The sequence below is a fragment of the Enoplosus armatus genome, chromosome 17, assembly GCF_043641665.1.
Source record: "Enoplosus armatus isolate fEnoArm2 chromosome 17, fEnoArm2.hap1, whole genome shotgun sequence".
NCBI lineage: Eukaryota > Metazoa > Chordata > Actinopteri > Centrarchiformes > Enoplosidae > Enoplosus > Enoplosus armatus.
Window position 1 is genome coordinate 7,388,807 of NC_092196.1, and position 20,605 is coordinate 7,409,411.

At 43.1% G+C, this 20,605-nt stretch overlaps 1 protein-coding gene across 1 annotated transcript; it reads right to left on the reverse strand.

The window, feature by feature from the left end:
* Window positions 1-1,776: 1,776 nt before the first annotated feature.
* LOC139300108 (E3 ubiquitin-protein ligase RBBP6-like) lies at window positions 1,777-18,315 on the reverse strand. Its single transcript, XM_070923100.1, has 20 exons — window positions 18,150-18,315; window positions 17,078-17,180; window positions 15,380-15,428; window positions 12,435-12,479; window positions 12,218-12,300; window positions 11,846-11,942; window positions 11,487-11,629; window positions 10,520-10,692; window positions 10,128-10,231; window positions 9,848-10,012; window positions 9,424-9,551; window positions 8,969-9,071; window positions 8,815-8,881; window positions 8,640-8,682; window positions 8,226-8,537; window positions 7,354-7,497; window positions 4,520-6,589; window positions 4,065-4,170; window positions 2,919-3,797; window positions 1,777-2,837 (listed from the first exon to the last, which is right to left on the reverse strand). Exons 1-20 carry the CDS (start codon window positions 18,313-18,315, stop codon window positions 2,448-2,450), a joined length of 5,370 nt encoding a protein of 1,789 aa, XP_070779201.1. The 3' UTR covers window positions 1,777-2,447.
* Window positions 18,316-20,605: the final 2,290 nt, after the last annotated feature.

Here is a 20,605-nt window from a genome sequence, read left to right on the forward strand (position 1 = left end):
CATATTGAACACATCTTTCATATTTATTCTAACATGTTCCCACCTCCTGCACAAACAAAAACCCTAACAAGGCAAACAGCCACCAACCTGTCGGAGAACTGGACGTCTTTGTTCACGGTTGAAAACGTGCTTGATTCGTGTTGTGGTGCTTTTTTGAGGTAAAGCAGGATCTCTGTGTGTGGAAATAAAGAAAGAAAGGCCCCAAAAATATATGTTTGTTGCATTCAGCATGGGCATCCTTACCTGGCACGTAGGTAGACGGATGAGTTGTTGTTTTCAGGCTGCGGCGGACTGTCTGAGACTTTGGGGATGGCTGGTTGGATGGGAAGCCAACAGCTGGGTGGGCAAAGAGAAGATGTGGAGAGATGACAACAAGCAGAGGAACAAAGACGAGGAAGAGCACTGAGTGCACTGAGCACTGAAGCATCCTTCACTGAATTTTGAAAGATAAAAGAAAATGTTTTCATACTGTTGTATACTCTTCACTCACCTTTTGTCTTTGATTTGCAAATGCTACTTTGACACAACCAAAACCCTTTGAGTATCTTCTTCACTTTGGTTGGAAACTCATCGAAAAAAGAACAAGATTAAGAGTCTACAGCCACGCTAGTTGGGCGAAGTGACTGGAAATAGTCTATACAACTGCAACTTGTCATTTGTAGGCTTTGTTTTTTGTATGGATAAAGCAAACAAGATAGAACATATTAATCAGTGAGCATTAGAGGTGCTGGTAGGCAGATTATTTTAGCTTTGGACAGAGCCAGGCTAGCTGCTGAAACTCACCTCCAAAGTGCAGAGCAGCAGGTTGCCTGTCAGGAAGGAAAGGTTAAGGGGCTGGAGACGGAGATGATTGAGAACAAATTGTATTTAACAAACTTCTCCAGAAAGAGAGGGCCGAGAAACTGAAGCTCGATGATGAGCAGCAGTAAGAGAGGGCCGCCCATCAGCAACAACTCCAGACGGAGATGAAGTCTCGTGCTGAAAGGGTGAGCGAGGACCAGGAGGTGATCAGTAAGCTGAGGGCTGAGTGGGAGACCCTCCGTCAGATGACGGAGCAGCAGTTAGAGGACCTGAAGGTAAGACTTGAGGAAAAGGCCTCAACCAACCTTGAGCTGAAATGACAGGAAAGACCCTCGTTGCCTCACAGACCATCGAACTCCTGCTGGAGGAGGAAGTCTCTGAGGAAAAGGTCCCAGAGAAAACAAAAAAGAGAGGAGCTCAGTGTGGAAGAGAATCCGCCACTACCTCGGTTTGAGGAGGACAAAGGAACACATTTCTCTCTGTATAGTTGTATAGTCTTGCATAGCCAGACCTATCTACACACTGGCTCAACCACTAATGGACCACAGGATTTCTGAGGACGGTCGCTGTATACCAAATGATTTAAGTGCTAGAAACTAAATGTGTGTGTGCAACATCTTACCTGTCAGGCAGGTGAAAAAGCATCTTTTACATTTGTTCATTTTCATTTGTTTTTGTAATTTTCCCCCCAATACGCCCTGTACTGTTATTTGTCTTGTAATGTTATTAAGGCTTTAATAAAGTTGGTGTTAAAAAATGTTCATCATGTTCACTATTTTAGTTTAGGGTGTTAGGTTGTTAACATTTGCTAGTTATAGCCAAACCACTAGCATGACTAAAACTATTGTCAGCTGAACATCCACTTTTGTTGCCCAATAAAATGATGGTCTCCAGAAACTGTTGCACATTTTCTTTATATGAGTCACTCAACATTTTTTCATTTGCTAACGAGTATTAGAAGTAGAAGACGCGTCATCCAGACAGACAAAAACACAACATTTCATGGATGTTTCTTTTTATTTCCCTCAAAGCAGGAAAAAACTAAATGTTCCTCTGGTAAATTATTCATCCATCCTGCCATTGTTTTTAAATCAAACATTTACAAAACTAAAAAGAAAAACAAAATACAACACAGAGGTTTAAATCATAAATATTCACAGTATATCTTTTAAATGAATCACAAACTCTTTTCAATAATCCTCTATCTGCACTCCCATGCTCCTGAGTGAGGCAAATCAAATTACGGACTGACCTGTTGTTAAAATGGAACATTTCCTTCATGCAGGCTGTAACATCGCAGGTTCAGTTCATAAACCATAGTTGGTGGCAGTCCTGAGCAAGTTCTGAGCATGTGCAAATTCCTTGAACTTTAAATAATTCAAGAGGTCAAAGGTTTCACATTTGCTTTCATTCACATTCATTTTTTCATATATATATATATCTATGTATTTATAATAAAGTGCTTTTCCTTCACATTTGTTCACTTTCATTTCAGATGATGCATGTTTGATATATCTTAAGGTGACACAAAAAGTATTCTGGGAAAAAAAAAGAAAAATGAAATCACAAAATAAATCCAGGCACTTTTTGGAGAGAGAAAAGGAAAAACATCATTCAAGTAAATTTCACTTTTTTCCCCACGACAGTCAATATGACACGACAGAGCAGAGCTTGGCGTGGTCTTCCTCCTCTCCACTGCTCTCCTCTTCCCCTCCATCTCTGCTCGTCTTTGACTTCTTCTTGTGTTTCTTCAGCTCCCCTTCCTCCAGCAGCTCCGGGGCAGGTTGTCTCTTCTCCTTTTTGTGCTTCTTTTGCTTCTTCTTCGTCTCGTTTCTCCGGTCGTCCCTGCTGCTCTCCTGGCTTGCTGATGAGCTGACGCTGTTGCTGCAGCTGCTGGGCCTCTCGCCTTCCTCCAGCTCTCTCCCTCCCCCCAGTTTATCAGCCTCATCCTCCCATCGGACACCTCCTTCTCTCACAGCCACCATCTCTTCATTATCTCTCTCCCCTTTTCCTTCTTTTATTACTTTATCCACCTTGTTTGACTTCCACTCCCCCCTCTCTACCTTGCCCTCATTTATGCTTCGGTTCTGCATTAATTCTCGACCGGGGCTGCTCATTCTGGGCTTACCGAGCTCTGACCCTCCAGAGGAGCTGGAGGGGAGTGGGTCTCTCTCCTTACCACGGCTGTGGGAGAGGGAAGGTGGGGAGTGGTGGGTGTCTCCGTGTCTGTAGTTTCCTGATGGATCTTGGCGATTATGATAGTGGGGATGGTCTTTGTTTTTAAACGTCGAGTCCAGTGACGTGTCTCTGTATGTCTTGTGTGCATTTTGATCAGGCAGTTCCTTGGCTCGGCTTATCGTGCTGCTTTCCCAGCATCTGCCTCTGGAGAATTTCCCGTCGGGACAGGAGGAAGTCTTGTTGCTGTCGTGGTCGCCCCCTCGCTGCCTGTCTCTCCTCTCTGTGTCATGTGAAGTCGAATAAGAGCAGGAGTGAGAGGACAAAGGGGGGTTCCTCCTTTGGACCGAGGCAATGCTGCCGTGCCCCCCCTCTCTCTCCCTGTCCCTCTCTTTCTCGTCCTCCCTCGTTCTCTCTTTCGATCTTTTGCTCTCTTTCTGCCTATCCCTCTGTCGCTCACTTTCCCTCCCTCTCTCTCTGTCCCTTGGTCTATCCATCCCTTTCTCCCTCTCCCTGTCACTTCTGTCTTTGCCACTAGAGGGAGCCTTACTTCTGTGTAAACTGGACAAAATGGGGTTCCTCTCTCTCTCCCTCTCCCTTCCTCTCTCCATTGCTCTGGCCCCGTCTCCCTCTATTTCCACTGACCTCCATCTCTGTTGCTCATTCTCTCCCTCTGTTTCCCTGTCGGTTGGTGTCTCTGCTGTCACAGACACAGATGGTGGAGGCAGAAATGCTGCGATAGCATCCGTTTGAACTTTGATCTCTCCTTCATCCCGCTCTTCGTCCTCAGACTCTTCCTTCTCCCATTTGGAGCGAGGGACCTGAGACAGAGAGTGAAGGCGTGACTGAGTTAACAACTTTTGTTTGTGCATGTATGTATGAGTGCCGTGGTTCTTAATCTTTTGACTCGTGAACCCCTAAAACAAAGCAAAGCATCCGGCAGATTCGTTAGCAGTTAAACCAAAGACTAATTACACAAGACAAAAAAACTACAGCTCACAGCAATCGTACAAAGTAATGATGCGACTCCCTCCACACATTAAAAATGCTCTGGTGGGGCCCTGCATGATCTGGACCCACGGGCTCACCTGTACGAGTACAAGCTCGCCCTCTTGTACGGGTGTGGCTCTGTCCTGGGTGTATTCCTCCAGAGTTCTCACCACTGTCTTCCTCTCCTGATGATCCTCGTCGCTGCTGCATTTAACATACACACAAAATCTAAATCAGTACTTATCTCTACTTTAGAAAAGGCTTTCATGTAAAGCACTCTGGAGGCCATACTGGTCTTTAGGTATTCTGTGTGTTTACACAACGACAGTTGATTAACATGCTAATTTAAGTACCTGGTTGTGGATGTGGGCGCATAGACAAGAAAACGAATATAAAGCAGATAATTCAAGTTAAAATCTTTAAGAGTTGCATGAAATCAAACTACATCTTGACACTATTTATAATTTTTTCAGCAATATCCATTCAATGTATTTACATTATGTGATTACCTCTCTATTTATTAGTCTGTATATAATTATTATAACATTCTGACCTGCTCTCTTCCACCGTGGGGTTTGGTCCGTCTTGGGGGCTCTCGTTTCTGCTCCTCTGTGACTTCATCAAGTCTGTTTCTTCTTTCTTCATCCTCCACTTCGCTCCCTCCATCAGCTCCTCCTTTGGCTTTGACTCCCTCGGAGGGTTTCCTCTGTTTTCCTTGCATGTGCTTTCTCTCTCCGCCTTCTCCCTCTGGGCGCCTGCGACTAACTCTCCCATCTCGTTCCTCACCTTCCTCTCTTCCTTTCCTCCCCTCACGCTCCTCCTCTCGTCATTTGTCACCTCTTCTCCTTTGCTGGCCTCCATTCCAACTACTTCCTTCCACTGTTTTTTACTCTCCTCCTCCTCCTCCTCCTCCACTCCACTGAGGGCACAAAACCACAAGTCCTCCTCTTTTCTGTCCTCTTTCTTTTCTCCAACGTCTTTTTTCCCTCCTGCAATTTTCACCCACGCCTCTCCCTTATCATCTCTGAAGGTAGCTTTCTCCCATATCGGTCTTGCCTCTCCTTCATCTGGATTTATTTTTTCTTCAGTCACACCTTCCTGGTCTCTGTGGGATTCCTTCTTTTCATTTGTTTCAATTCTTGTCTCTCCTCTGTTTGACTTCTCCTCCTCTCTATTACCAGCCTCCATTTCTTCCTTTGTTTTTCCTGCAACGCTATCTAAATAAGACGAGTCCCGTTTTTCCGTTTTCTCTTCATTCCTTTTTCCATCTAGGTTGATGTTGATGCATATCTTCTTCTGTGGTTTCACTTTTATTCCTCCCTCCCAGATGTCTCTCTCTGTCAGAGGCCATGTTTTCTTTTCCTTTTTCTTCTCTGTTTTGTGCTTCTTTCTGTCAAATGGATTCGGGGATTCACTCTTACGGGTTTCTGGGTCCTCTGCGATTTTAGTTTTCAGGCATTTGCTGCTTTGAGCCTTAACAGAACTTCTTTGCATGTCCTCTCCTTTTCTTTTTCTATTCTTCTCTGATCTGGAGTCAGAAGCCTTGCTGCCTCCAGGGTTTCTGTATCTGTCTGTATCCACCCTGCCTGCCCCTTTGCTGGGCTTCTCTTTGTGCCGTCTCTCCACATCCCGCCTGGAGTCTAAATGTTTGCCCCTTCTCCATCCTTTCTCTATTTCCGAATTCCTTTGATCTCTGCTTTTTCTTTCGTAGTCTTTATCCAAACGTTTATCAGCTTTCACGAGTGGTTGGACTGATTCTAAGGCATCTCTGGCAGTTGCATCTTCCCATATTGGGGTGCTTCTTTCTTGCAGTTCCGTTTCCTTGCTGCCCTTTGGAAGTGTGACTGGCAGGCGGCTGTGCTTATCAGTGCACCTCGGCTGAGCTCCGTCTTCGGATCGAGTGGAGGGACCATCACTGGACGACTGAGAGGGAGGGGATCGGCTGTCATTGGACGAATGAGATGGAGAGGAACGACTGTCGCTAGATGACTGAGATGGCGTGGAGCGGCTGTCGCTTGAGGAGTGAGATGGAGGGGAGCGGCTGTCGCTGGATGACTGCGATGGAGGGGAGCGGCCATCCATGCGGGCAGTGCGTCTAGCTTGGAGTCGGTTGCGAGATTCCGAGTTGGCATGTGAGTTCCTACTTCTCTCTCTGTCCCCCCACTGAGGAGGAGGAGAAGGATGAAGGCTGAGGAGGGGAGGAGGCAGCTGGTGGAAATGGTCAACATAGCTGCTGAAATATTTCTCACACCACACTTTGTAGTCCCTTTTCCACTGCAGGTAACGCTCTCTGTCCAGCTCCAGGCTGCGTGTCTGATTTGCATGCTGTGCATACAGGTAGCTAGCCAAACTCCCCTCTGAGCCTCCTGCCTCCCCCTGGGAGCGCTCTCCTTGCCTCCTGGAGTTGCAGCTGCTCGAAGTGGATTTCTTATTGCTATGCCGACCGTGCTGGCTGTTTTTGCGGTGATCTGACGGTGACTTGGATCTGAAGTCGTATCCCACTCGAGGTGAAGATGACGAGGACGGTGTGGGGGAGCGGGAACGTTTGTAACCATAGCTGTAGGAGTGGGAGGAATGAGAGCGGGTGTGGAGGTCTCTGCGGCGGGAATAAGGCGAGTGGGGCCTGGAAAACAAAAAAAAGGAAATATTTGTCGTTTCATGTCATACATTTTAAGGCACCACTGCCTTGTTATTGTTTGAGCAGTAGAGGTTTGAGTTATCCTCGAAAAAGTGTCACCATTACAGTTTGTCCACCAGAGAGGACTGAGTAGGTAAGGGATCTTTTCTTTTCCTTTCAGCATACGCATTGGCTATTCTTCCTGGAGTCTACCACACATACAGTCATACACACTTTTACACACTATATCCACAGCTCATCTCATTGAATTAAAAGTCAAGAGAAACAAATTGTCACCCTTTCAACAGACATTTCCTCAAGAATTCATAGAAAACTTGATTTATCTTTTCTTCTTCTTACAAATAAACATAAATCCTTGTCAGAATGACCTTCTTACATTATATAGTTATTCATCCTGTGCTTTCACACTTTGAATTCCAAGAAATGAATAGGGTACTCAAATAAATGTCTCTGCCAAGTGGGATTTCTACTTTCAACAGGTTTACATTTTATTTCTTACACCATGTTCCTAGTTTATATGCACACAATTCAATGATGGTTCCTGTAATACTTAGAGATACTGTTTTAACAAAATTCTGTATGAGGACTGAAAACTTACTAACGGACAATATACTCCCAAATATCAATCAATCAGTATCTGCCTCAAAAATCCATAAATGTACGATCTTATAAGAATCATTTTATGGTAAAAAAAATAGAATAAACACAAACAAAAATAACTTGAAACTTGAAAAAAGGCACGGAAATACCTCGATCTGCCTTGGGACCTGGACCGGGAACGGGATCTGGACCTGCTTGAAGAGCGAGAGTAGGAGCGAGAGGACTTGGACTTAGAGGACTTTGAATTAGAACGGGTGGAGGAGCGTCTGTGGACAGATCCTCTGTGAGGTGACCTGAGGGACAAAGAGAGAAGAAAATGTATTACCTAATAGTTTTGGTTTTATTTGATCCAGAAATGGTCTTTTCTGTTTTCCCTGCTTTTCTGCATGACATTAAGCTCTGTGCTGAGACAAACTATTTCACATTAACAGATCCCTGTGAGTGAAACCTTTTGTTCTACTGTGAGGAGAGCCCAGGCCTGTGAGGAGTCACACCTTAACTCACATGGGAACTTGCTCTAGAATATCAGCCACTTTCCACCTTTTGCTCTTTTGTCATTGCAATAGCAACTTACTGAAGTGTAACTTGTCTTATCCAGGAAAACCTGCAATTTAATTCACCATTCGCCTTGTGAGACAGATGTTTATTGAGCTTATGTAAATCCACTCAGACAGACTTGTGTGTTTCTCTTAATGCTGCATGAAGGCTCATCGTAACCCTTTGTTTTCTTCTAAAGTTTAAGTAAAGATTATTTTTTCCCACCTGTTTTCTTTAATAGTAGCAACTGAGTATATATTACATGTTATCAGTATACTGTTCCCACGATACCTCTGCAGCTGGTACTTAACTGCACACCACATTAAAGCCAGACCGGTAATAAATATCTGATATTGAGTTAAGAATTTCTGATCGGAAAATCCAACCCAAAATAATCTCCTTAAAAAAAATCAGCAAGTTGAACAGCTGGCAAAGTCATTCTCCCTAAAAGTAGACAAGGGAAGCCTTATGATTTTTGGATTACCTTTCCTTCTTCTTTCTCTGATGCGTGTACCACTCCTTGGGGATGAGGGCAGGGATGGAAGAGGCGGAGGAGCAGAGGGAAGGGATGGGAGCACCCTGGGGAGTTGGGAGCGTCCAGACGGGCGTGGTCGGTGGGTATCCAGGGGGGTAACTGCTGAGAGGCTGCTGCGCGGCGAGGAAAGTGTGGAAATGGGGGGAGGGAAAGAGAGGTGGAGGAGTTGGAGGGTATGAAGAGGAAGAGGAGGCAGGAGGAAGCTGCTGGGTGTTGGATTCATTCCAGCCTCCAGTGGGACAACAGGAGGAGGAAGAGGAGCTGTGAGGGAAAAGAGGAAATGACATTAATGTTGAACGCGCACGCGCACGCGCACGCACACACACACACACACACACACACACACACACACACTTCACTGACCTATCCCAGCACGGTGATGGCCCAGACTGTCTTGGTGCTGGACCTGTGGATTCAGGGAAAAATGCTTTTATATCATTCTTTACTTGTGTGAGCAATGTTACTGCAACATAATGATGACATAAAATGACAAAACACACAATGAGCAGTAGGGACAGCATAATGAATAGCCAGTCACCTGAGGAGGGCTGCTGTAGATTCACACTGACTGCCTGGGGCTTCTCTACCACTGGAGTGAGGCTCACCTGAGCAGACACAAACACCACTGATGTCATACAGAGAAACTTTGCTGCATAGAGTTAGTGTGTCTGTGTCAGTGTGTGTGTCCTCACCAGCGGGATCAGCTGTGATGGAGCAGCAGTGGGGTCTTTGTGAGAAACCAGTACAGTTGGAGCAGCAGCCGTTGAATTATCATGTGTCTCTTCTTCAGCCTCTCTGAATAAACAGCAGATACATCTCAGTACCACATGAGCACAACGTCACTGTGATTGCTTGCCGGTTCTTCAATCTCAAATCCATAGTGTGAATATTTGATCTGAGATTGCACCAAATGTTGACTTCTGCGGGTACTCGAAGGCTGTACCCACAGAAGCAAACTCTGCATGAGCGTCTACTTTGTCAGAAGGGGATTCACAACTTTAAAATCTTAAGGATTATAACTTTAAGGTACCACAATAAGAAAGCTGATGAGTCACAAGTTAGCTTTTCAACCAGGTGAGGCAGCAGAGGCAACACAAATGAGTGAACCAATGTCAACAACACACACTGCATCCCTAGGTGATTTTACTTGTCAGATATCTCCAGGTGGCTTTGCACAGGCTGCAGGGACTCGCTCGGCGTGTTGGAAGCAGAGGCGGGGCCTGTTGCTGTGGCAGGCGGTGTGTCTGCAGCCTGTGAGCGGGGCAGGAGAGGGTCCTAAAGACGGGAAACAACAAGAGAATATAGCAGGGATCAGACTATAATAGAACAAGCAAGAGAAAAAAGTCAGTAGAGACATAATAAAAACAACTACAAAGAATATCTACACAAGACAGTATAACTGACAATATACATGCATACTTCTTGTTAGCTGAAATACGGAGAATGCTGTTTAAAACTTGCACTGTATTGTAACATTGTATTATAACATCTGATTGTGAAAAGAAAACAGTAATTATTCTGTTTGCTCCAGAGTCACAGTGCTCCCTGAAACACATCATTATGAGGTTCACCTGCTGGGTTGACTGGTGAGGCCTCTGAGGCTGGCTCTGCATGGTGAGAGGAGGCGGGGTGGGGACGGGGCTCGGCGTCGGGGTTGGATTTTGGGATTGGGAGGCACCGCACCCTTTTGTCAGACTTTTGGTGAAGCCACACTCTTTCTTAAAAGTGTTCACAGCCTGCGTCGGGAGAAACAGACGGAAAGCTGAACCCTGTCAGGGCATTTCTATACTGAAGTTAAAAACCCTCCAACTCTAACATCAATGCGTATTTTCCATTCATCTGTCGATTTACCTGTCGGAGAAATTTATTGGCTATCAGTGTGTCAGGGGAGACATCTGATTGGCTACAAGTGGGACAGATGTGTTCCTCTGAATCCAGTAAGGCGCTGCGAATACCTGAGTGAGAGATGAAGACAGTTAAAATGTGAATATGGAGACTGAAGAATGCAAAGCACCATTTAGTTCATCATTTTTGATGATGATGATGATGACAACATAAACCTTGGTTGCGTGTGCTAACAGTGTGAACAGCAATTATTCTTTTATGTCAGTTTTGTCTGGTAATATTTACGTATTTAAGATTCGGAATCTGCTAATCCAAGTGCAGTAAAACAGTTTAACTGATTTAACTGGACTTGTTCTTCTTATAGTTTATCTGGATGTGTGTGTGTATCAGACACTCACAGTCGTCACAGTAGCTGTTTCCACAGCAGGGTATGACCACAGCGTCACTCAGCAGGTCGTGACAGATCAGACAGAGGAGTTCTTCGGGTACAGGATCCTCCTTGCCTTCTGACTTGGGCTGCTCCTGTGGTACGAACGGAGGCTTCTCCTTCTTGCCAATGGCGTAGGCCTCACTACGGACAGACAACAGCTCACATTGGCTTTGTATGTGTTTACAGGACGCCTTTAACTTCACTCTGGTGACTTGAAAACGGTAAGTTTGAAGGAAGGTTTGTGTTTTTGACATTTTGACTGGACAAGTGTCAGCTGACGAGCACACACTGGCTGTTGGAATTGAACCTGCGACATTTCATATGAAGAACAGTCTTGCCAATTGTGCCTTTAACGATTCAGTTATCCAGGCCAAAGGATATCTAAAAGAGGGGGGGCAGGGGGTATCTTGGGATTCCTAATATATGTGGTGATTTAAGTACATTCAGGTGGGAAGTAATACATGTGAAAAGCACAGTTATGTTTGTCATGCCATCTTCCTAGAGTCACCGACTCTGAAAAGATATGTAAATTGTTTGCACACTTTCCCGGGATATAATCTTTAAAGTAATACTTTCACATTTTGGGAAATAGGCTTGGCTTTCTTGCCAAGATTGAAACCAGTCTCATGTCTGTACGTTAAATATACTGGCTAAGGCTAGTAGCTGGTTAGCTTAGCTTAGCGTAAAGATTGGAAACAAGACATTAATTCATGAACCTTAGAGATGCTGGTAGGTGGAATTTGTCACCTTCAGACAGGCTAGCTGTTTCCAGTCCTTATGCTAAGCTAAGCTAACAGCCTGCAAGTCGTAGCCTTACATTTAACGGACAAACATGAGAGTGGCATCAATCTTCTCAGCAAGAAAGCGAATTTCCCAAAATGTCAAACCATTCCTTTAAAACAAAGGACACACAAACATGGACTCTCTTGTCTCACGCGTCTATGGCAGGAATCGCGTAACGTCCACAGTTGGTCAGCATGGCTCCCTTTATGCTGGGGTCGTCCACCTCCACCATGAAGGAACGAGGGATGCCTGTGCTTTTCTTTATTCTCAGAGGTGCCTCGAAATTGTTATCCTGCTGTCAAACACACACACGTCTACATTTCATGCTAGGCTTACAGTCAACACTTAAGTACATGTTGGCACTCCGCATACAGTGCACACACATGCAAACTACATCAACAATCAACACACACAAACAACTTTAGTACTCGATAGCAGAAATATTAAAGACACACACTAATCAAATCATTTTCTTGCCTCACTGAAGAGATACCACATGTTCTGCTCTTACCCCGCTGGTGGGACAGTTTCTGATGTGGTGTCCAGTGTTTCCACAGCGATAACAGGTGTAGTTGGCAGGAAGAACTGTACCAAACTTCTTGTTGTAACTAGAGAGAGAAAGAGAGGGGGGTAGACGAAGAAAGAACATTATAGAAAAGCAGGGAGACTGAAAGTGAAAAGAATAAACAATGTACAAAATATTGGAAGAAGAGGAACAGAATGGCAAAAAATAAAGGTGGAGCGTGGGACGAGGATGAAAGTGCGAGACATCAGAACATGAAGATACAGAATTTAAGAAAAGGTACAGAGCAGGTGGAGAGAAGAACTGAGGAGACAGAAATGGGGATGAAGGAGGAGATTGTAAAGCACAGAAGTGACTCACTTCATGGAGTCGTAGGTTGACTGATTTATCATGACTTTGATCTTATCCTCCTCCGACACATCCGCATCAGCCAGGTTAGCCATCTGCACGTAAACACATGCATACAAAATGGCAGGTCAAACAGGAGGATCGGTGTTTAATTCAGACTGACTCACACGATCCAGAATAAATATGTAGTAGCTGAATAATAGAGAAAAACAGAAAAGAGGGAGTATACCTTGGAGAAAAAGGGTAAGGCTCTGGAAGAACTCTGGTCATCCATCTGTCAGAATTAAACACAAAATCAGTTTCACTGATGAAGCGGCGACAGCCTCCAGGCTACATGTCTTGGGAAGAGATTGAGAGCTCTATGTTCATATATACTGGAAAAGAAACACCAGCACAGACACACAAACAAGACCTGCCAAACTTGCTGCTGTAACTCTGGTAACACTGGTTATTCCCTATGTAATATGGGAGTAACTGCTGTATGTCAAATTGTCAACTTTCATAACCTTTTGAGCAGAGATAAAATTTACACCAGCATCCAGCAGTGATTTCCATACAGAGTGGATAATACATGTCTGTTCTCATCCCGGGATTACTGCCTCAGCATCTCCTGCCAACTCACTTCTCATCCTTCCAAACTCGCTGTACAGAAAATGAAGGAGCCAACAATACAATGCTCCCTGGGAATTTTCACCTGCCAGGCCTCCGTTTTGTTAGATAAAAACATCTTTGCTCTCATCACCTAATGTCTACCTTTGCGCCTTCTATCACCTGGGTTCTTTCTTGTTTCTGAGCACCTGTTCTTCGTTTGCTCCTCTACTGTGCTGGAGTAGATGAGTGAGCGGAGAAAGCAAAATCAACATGTGACAGAGGAGGACTGTCTTTAGACATGCTAGCAGCACGGCTCTATGGATGGCAATGTCTTGTCTGTCTGTTGGTCGGCCCACAAGTTTGGTCCAGACTGAAATACCTCAACAACTATCGGATGGGTTGCCATGAAATGTTGAACCAACATTCATGGTCCCCAGAGGATGAGTCCTAATATAACTTTGGTGATCTCTGATATCACAATTTTAATTTGTTCAGTACCTGCAACGTTAATGATGATCAGTCTTTGTTGTGTTTAGTGCCAATTACCAAATATTGGCATGCTACCAGGTTACACTAACATAGTGTACACGGTAAACATTACACCTGCTAAGCATCAGCATGTTAGCATGCTGACGAAGCAATAACATTTACAAATAACAACACATATAGTACATGCAAAGTTGCAGTATTCTCAAACGTCAATTTTTCTCTGATTACTTCCTTCAGATCGGTCAACTTGGCTACGTTTACAGATTTTTGTTAAATCACTCTGTACATTATTTTACAGGAGCTGCTTTTGTCAGCCAGTCAGGGTCAAGTATCGTGACTGATCTTTATATTCACTCAATAAATGCTTTCTCTTTTGTTTTTTAACAAAATACGATTTCAAAAGCCAAATATTCACATACTGACACGTGTTGAATCACAAACACAATGTACTTACAGTTAATCTTAAAGCTGCCACTTAAAACCTCACAGTCCAATGTGCTGGAGTACAGAACCAAACCCACACAAAAACCTTCTGACTGCACTATATCAGATCTTCCTGCCTGGCTTTATTAAAGCTCAGCCAAATCTAATGAAAGCACCAAGTTGCATTATGGGAGGTGTAGGATCCAGTTTTTCTGGAGCTACAGGTCAGGATATCGCTGCCTTTTTTTTTTTTTTTTTTTTTTTTTTTTAAATACGTCTAAACTTGCTGGAGTTTAAGCTTGTCCAATATGATTCCAGTGTGCGTCAACCACTATTTTTCAGTTTAATTTGTCTTTCCTGCAAATGAAAAAATGTGGACAAGATTTTAACAATCAATCAGAAATGTCCAACCATGACAGGTGCAGACGACTCCAAAATGTGTTATCTCAGGTGACATATCGACTGTGGTTGTGTTATCGGCAGCATTCTCTCCAGTGAAGTCAAACACATAATCAATACATAAGACGGCTTCATACAAACGACTTTATTGGTAGAAAGACACAAAAGAAAAAACGTATGTGTAGTCCAACAGACTCAAAGCACTAAGAAGAGTGGCAGACACTTCTCCTACTGAGAAACCAGAGACAAAATCAGGTCAGGTCAGTGCACACTAATTCAGACTGCAGCATGTAAAAGCTTTTTCAGCATTCAGATTTCAGCATAAAATAACAACGGTGCACCACTTGGTTTCTGAGGAGTGGGTCTCAGAGAGGCATTGTGTTTTTTTTGTTCCTACATTAAAGCTAAAACACTGTTAAGCCCTTTTTATAACGGTTCTTTCTCTGTAGTAACGAAGGTTCTGGTGACACATTCACACATAGTTTTTATTTAAAAAAGTCCAAATGCTTCAAAGACAAAGACAAAGAAGTCATTTCTGGGCTGGATTTTGATCTGATTGAAATTATTAATTCTGACACATTCAATTATTTTGTGGATAGCCTCAAATCTTATCAGGGGACTGAATGAGATCCAATACACTAAATCAAAGCCTGCCTTTAGTGTAAGACTTCGAGGCTAATAATATATACATCTCCAAATGCTATAAGTCAGCAGCTCATGGAGAAGAGACTACTGGGCAATGACTTACAGCAGAGCCGGCATCATCAACAACAGTTGGGTTTATCAGCTGTGCCTGCATGATAATGTTCGACCCGCCCGAGCAGCTCCCACCACCCACAGATAGATACTGAATCAACACTGACTGGTGACACAGCAGCTTGTTAAATAAACAGCTGAGAGCCTTTATTAGAGAGAGTTTTTTTACCCGTGTGGTTAAGCACATAGCTCTGGTTAAATTGTAAACTAAATAACACTTTTTAAGAACGTATTTATTTATTTTCATTATGAAATATGACGCATCTCAGAGCAGCAGCTCCCGGTAAATCCAACACTGTGTACTGAGTACCACTTCCTCTTTGCAGCAGGAACTTAAACTGCAATAGAGGAAACGGAGACTTTCAATGATTTAGATTGTCGTCTTATTTGTTTGAATCAATCATACCTTCAAGCATACATTCAACTAATGTTTCAAGCACAGGTATATTAGCCTGTGTTAACAATGTGTGTGTTTAGTGGAGCTGCAGGAGAAGGAGTGCAGGTTTGGTTACGTACTGCTTTGACGGCTCCGAGGGCGTGGTGAAGGTGGACATCTGATCGCTCACTGAAACACAAAAAGAAGAAATCCTTTTTTCAACCAGTTGTCCATGACCATGTAACACTATTGTTTATCTAAGAGGACATTTTTGCAACATGACAGTCTAGTTGTGCTTTGGAAAGTTTTTTAAAGTCGTCAAGAGGCAATGTCCCCGGCTCCTTCCCACAACACACCACTGGATTGTAACCCAGGCTCTGGATGTCAGAACCACATGTTTCAATATGAGATTGTATGATGTTTTGAGTAACTATGTTCCCCTAAATCTGCACTACATTACCCAGAATGCCCCTACAGAAGATATGAACTTGTTACATTTAGCTCAGGTGTAAAAGTCAGCTTCATAATGGATATTCTTTAGCTTTTTGTGTTTCTCCACCTTCAATAATTTGTAAAGCTAACGAGTTAAAGCACAACTTTAAAGCTATGAATGTGATTTGTCAAAGTGTTTAAAATATTGATTTTATTTTCTTGTCCAATCTGTGGTTTATATGGAAAATATCGTATTACTTTGGCAGAAGATGTCAGTGACAAACACTCCAGTGAACAATAAAGCTGACCCATAAATGCCAGTTACAATCACCCACAACTATTTCCTTTAGGAGTTTAAAATGTTAAATTGAATGTAAAATACGAAGGTAAAATAAAAAGAAAAGTTTTAAAAATGACTCAAAGTCAAAGCTTCCTCTGAAGCACTTTGAAGCTGAGTGGCTGTCAGTCTGCTTGTGCAGGTGGAGGGTTAGTTTGCTGCATTTAATCTTGTGGGCAGCATTACACCACTCTTTAGCCCTCATTCCTCTCCACCCATCTGCATGGTGCTGACGGGGCTAATCACATGACCGCCGGTCTGTTCCAGTGAGGTCTTTTCCTGCTTTCCATGCATAAAACCCACACCACTGCTGGCTCTCTCCCGTCTAAGCCTGACTAATATCTGGGTAATCCCTGTGAACCTCACCATGGAGTTACAGTTCTCCTCTTTTTCCTGGGAGCATATTTTATCATGGAAATGTTACACAAAAACCCTGTTGTATCAGCTGAAAGATTCTGTAACATGCCTCTCTATGATTTCATCATGATGATGTTTGTAGCATTGCTTTCTTCACCACTGTGGTCCTCTACCTGCAAGCTGACACATGCTGCTGCTCAAAACCAGCCCACCAACCAACCCGCACTTTTATACTATAAGAGCTTATGATCTACAATCATTGTCAAGTAGTGTCCATGTGCTTCAGGCCTTTAACAGCAAATATGTACAATTTAGATAATAATTTAGAATAATTTTCTTACTTATAAATGTTCCTGTTATTGAGGCTGCTGACTGGGATCCATTGTTTGCTCATCTTTTCATGTATTTACAACATTACTGAGCAGAAGCTGACAATATTTTGTCTAATTTGTACATTAAGCTTAACTGAATCTTTAGCTAATGTTCACTGCCATCGTAGGCTTATTGTGAAGAGTTGTACTGCCTCATTGTTGCATTGTTTCTCGGTGGAGTGCTCCAAGAGTGACATTGCAACACGACAGGTAGACTTGTAGGTGCCAGGCGGTAGCTACCGCAAGCAGGGTGGAGACTTTGCAATCTCAGGGATATCAACACAAGTAAGAGAGCAGGAATACAGCTGCAGTGTGTACCAAAACAAGAAAAACACACTTACATGTTGCGGGTCTTGCTCGAGCTGGACTTGACTCCGATGATGGGGATTCTCCTGACGATGACGGAGGAGCCTTTGGGGATCAGGCCTTCGTCATCTGTGTACTCTGAGAGGGAGAGGTTTAGAGGTTTAGAGGTTTTTGTTAACTGATTGATCGATTTATCAACTAATAACTAATTGTTTCAACTATAGAGTTACTTATTATACATTTAGTCAATTCTAATGTGTAAATCTGTTGAATTAAACAGATCAATGTAACTGCTCATGGATCATTTCTGAAGTGATACAAAATGCATTGAATGCACTATTCTTTAAACAAGACGATACAGACTTAATATTCATTTTACAGCCTGAAAAATACTATTACATTACTCTAAATCACTAAGTACTGAATTGTGAAGCAAACCAAAGTTAAGGAAAATAGACACCGTTATTGCCCTGCAGTCTGGTCTCCAGAGAACCACAGGCTGCATGACACAGCGCTGTGTGAGACTGATGAAAGAAACCTGACACGCGTGTGACTCCCTTAACCCTTCCTATAATAAATGATACTCTGTCGTCTTTTTGTAATTTCTGTCAACTCTTCCATAGCAGGGGTTGTATGTACATTGCTTTCAGTGGCAACACATTAGGCAGCATATGATAGGGCTTCAGAGCTGAGTTACTTTACCTATGTTGCAGCACATTTCCATCACTGATCATTCCTATATTGATGATTTTCTTTTCTGTGCGTGTCTGGCTGGACTTCAATCTTATGGTCATGTCTAGGACGTGCCCCTACATTACCTTTGCTATTTTTATCCCACACCTCTGCTTCACATGCATGGCAGTGACAGAGCTGATCCACCACCAGGCCGTGTAATTAAGGGCGTGAAGCATAAACGCAGCAGGAATGTGGCCCATTCATTAGACCCTTTTGTCATAGCTTGACTTTTCTGGACCCCCGTCAGCCTGAAAGAGTTGACGCAACCCTCACTCACCGGACAGCTGTCAAACCTGGACCACGTGCTTTCTTCCAAAGTTCAAACTGTCAGGATAAACACACCGTTATCAGTCGACACATATGTTTCGTTACCTTCCTTGGTCTGTGCGTTTGTGATCTGCAGGTCGCAGTCGCCGGCTCGGAGCTTCTCCCTGCCCATGATCTGCCTCTTCAGATCCCTCAGCGTGATGTGCGGGCCGTCAAACACCACCGTGTCGTAGCTGAGTTTGGAGGAGAATTTATAATGAACATGAGTCATGCTGAAATAAAGCAACAAAAAAAAATAAATAAATAACTGTCAGGAAGCCGACAGTTGACGGTTTCTCGGCGATGACAGAAAGCCTGTCTCGTGGTAGTTGCTATGGGAGTACAAAGTTAGCTAGCAAGCTGGCGTTAGCAGCCGGGGCTGCGTCGAGCGTCAGTGGTCCGCCGCTAACAAGCTAGGTCGTTAATTAACAACTGCCTGGTAAAGTGGCGTTCACAGGATGACATTTCCCGGCGTCTGGTGGAACAGCAGCAGAGACACGAACCAACGCGCGTTCAGTCAGTTTCGAGTCTGATTTGAACTTTTATTCCTGGCAATGCTGCGCTCGACCCGAGGAGTTCGCTGACAGAAACCACCAGCTGTTTCCACAAGCAACGGCTCGTCAGCACAGTGCACTCACCGTCTGATGCTGCGTTCAAGTGATCCTCGCACACTCCGTCTTCCGAGCCTCCAAGTTATTGTTGCAAACGCATCTATCCCTGATAATATGCTGTATCGTTTTATAGCGATTTTAGATGTACACTGTTTTTATGCTTCTGTGCTTTAAGAAAGGTTGCTGTACTTAGTATACTTCGTAATACGATATATGTTTGTCAACATATATCATATTATCATTATTATTAGAAGTAATATGCGAATAAAAATACTTTAAACAACACGTACGTTTTGGTGTCTGACTTAAAGATAAAGTGACATAGTGTGACTGTTCTGCAACCACAGTGGGAAGAAAAAATTATATTACCGAATAATAATATATAATCTTATCCACAAGAGGAAACAAAACCTAAGAGGAAAACATCTGTAATAATACTATTCTATCTATCTATCTATCTATCTATCTATCTATCTATCTATCTTAGAGTTTAGATTTGTACAAGTCCCCCCCTACACCTGAAGGCAGCATCTTGCCTCCACGCTCAGAGCAGTGCACCTGTTTGGACTCAGAGGATAACAGGCAGGAGGGCTCAAAGAAAACCAGATTTACACCCGATAAAGATTAAATAATCGCGTTTCCTTGTCCAGTGTTATATATAACACTGTTATATACGTATATATTTATTTATTTTAATTGCACTGCAGTCCCACAGAGAGTCACTCCAAATCAGCCAAGCTCTCTGATATTCAGGACCACTGAAGTAACATGCATTTTTTAATCACAAAAGCTGCAGAATGCACACAATCTTCGACTAAACTAAATTGTTGATTGTAGTTCTGTTGCTTGTGGAGCCTAAATTATCCACTAGAGGGAGACAAAACACCATTTATGATACTGATGACTGTGTGTGTGTGTGTGTGTGTGTGTGTGTGTGTTAGCTGAACTCTACTGCAGTGTGCAGTAAGTCTGAAAGGTTCATATTTTGACACGTTTGGTCCCATAGCCATGGCAAAATGCTTAATTGGCTTAATTGGCTGAAATAAAGTAAAGCTCTGTGTTATTTGACTGTGGACTGTATGCTAACCTCTCCTCTCCATCCAGGCTCCTTTACAGACAATAAGGATGCCATTGACATTTTGCAATACAGTCAGTGTGTGTTATTACAGTACAACCACTAATTAATGTTACAACCTCATTATAAAAAATCTAATTAATTTAATTTGGATTGCCTGAAGTTGCAATTACATTTTTCCACTTCTAGAACTAAAGCAATAATTTGACATTTTGTTAGATGAGAAAATCAATACCACTCCCATGTCTGTACAGTAAATTTGAAGCTACAGTCAGCAGCCCCTTAGCTTAGCTTAGCATAAAGACTGGAAAGAGGGGGAAACAGCTAGCCTGGCTCTGTCTTAGTTGTTTAATTCGTACAAAAAACGTGTAAAAGTGTAAAAATGACAATTCACCGTTTTACATGCGGTAATCTGCCAGACTATTTCTTGGATGGGAGCAGTTGCCAGGCAACCAGCGGCGACACAGGAAGTTACTGCTCCCAACCAAGAAACAGACTGTCGGAAATGTTCCATCCATTTTATCTGTGTGTCCAAATTCACGAAAAAAGTAACGTCCGTGGCATGTACACTTCTTTCGGTTAACAATCCCACAATGCAATTCTCTGCATTTTATAGTTGGAAATTATTGATGTACGACTCTACACCACATGGCAGTGATGAAGCAAAATGATGATGATTAGTGAGTGTCTGAAATCTCAATTTACTGTTATTGAGTGAATTATTTAGTATTATACAGGGAGTAATGAATGAGAGAGTGGTTCCAGCCACACAAGTCCTCTTAAAAAACATTTTGTTTTCTGTAAAGATGTGTTGATTGATGAGCTTTAGAGGTGCT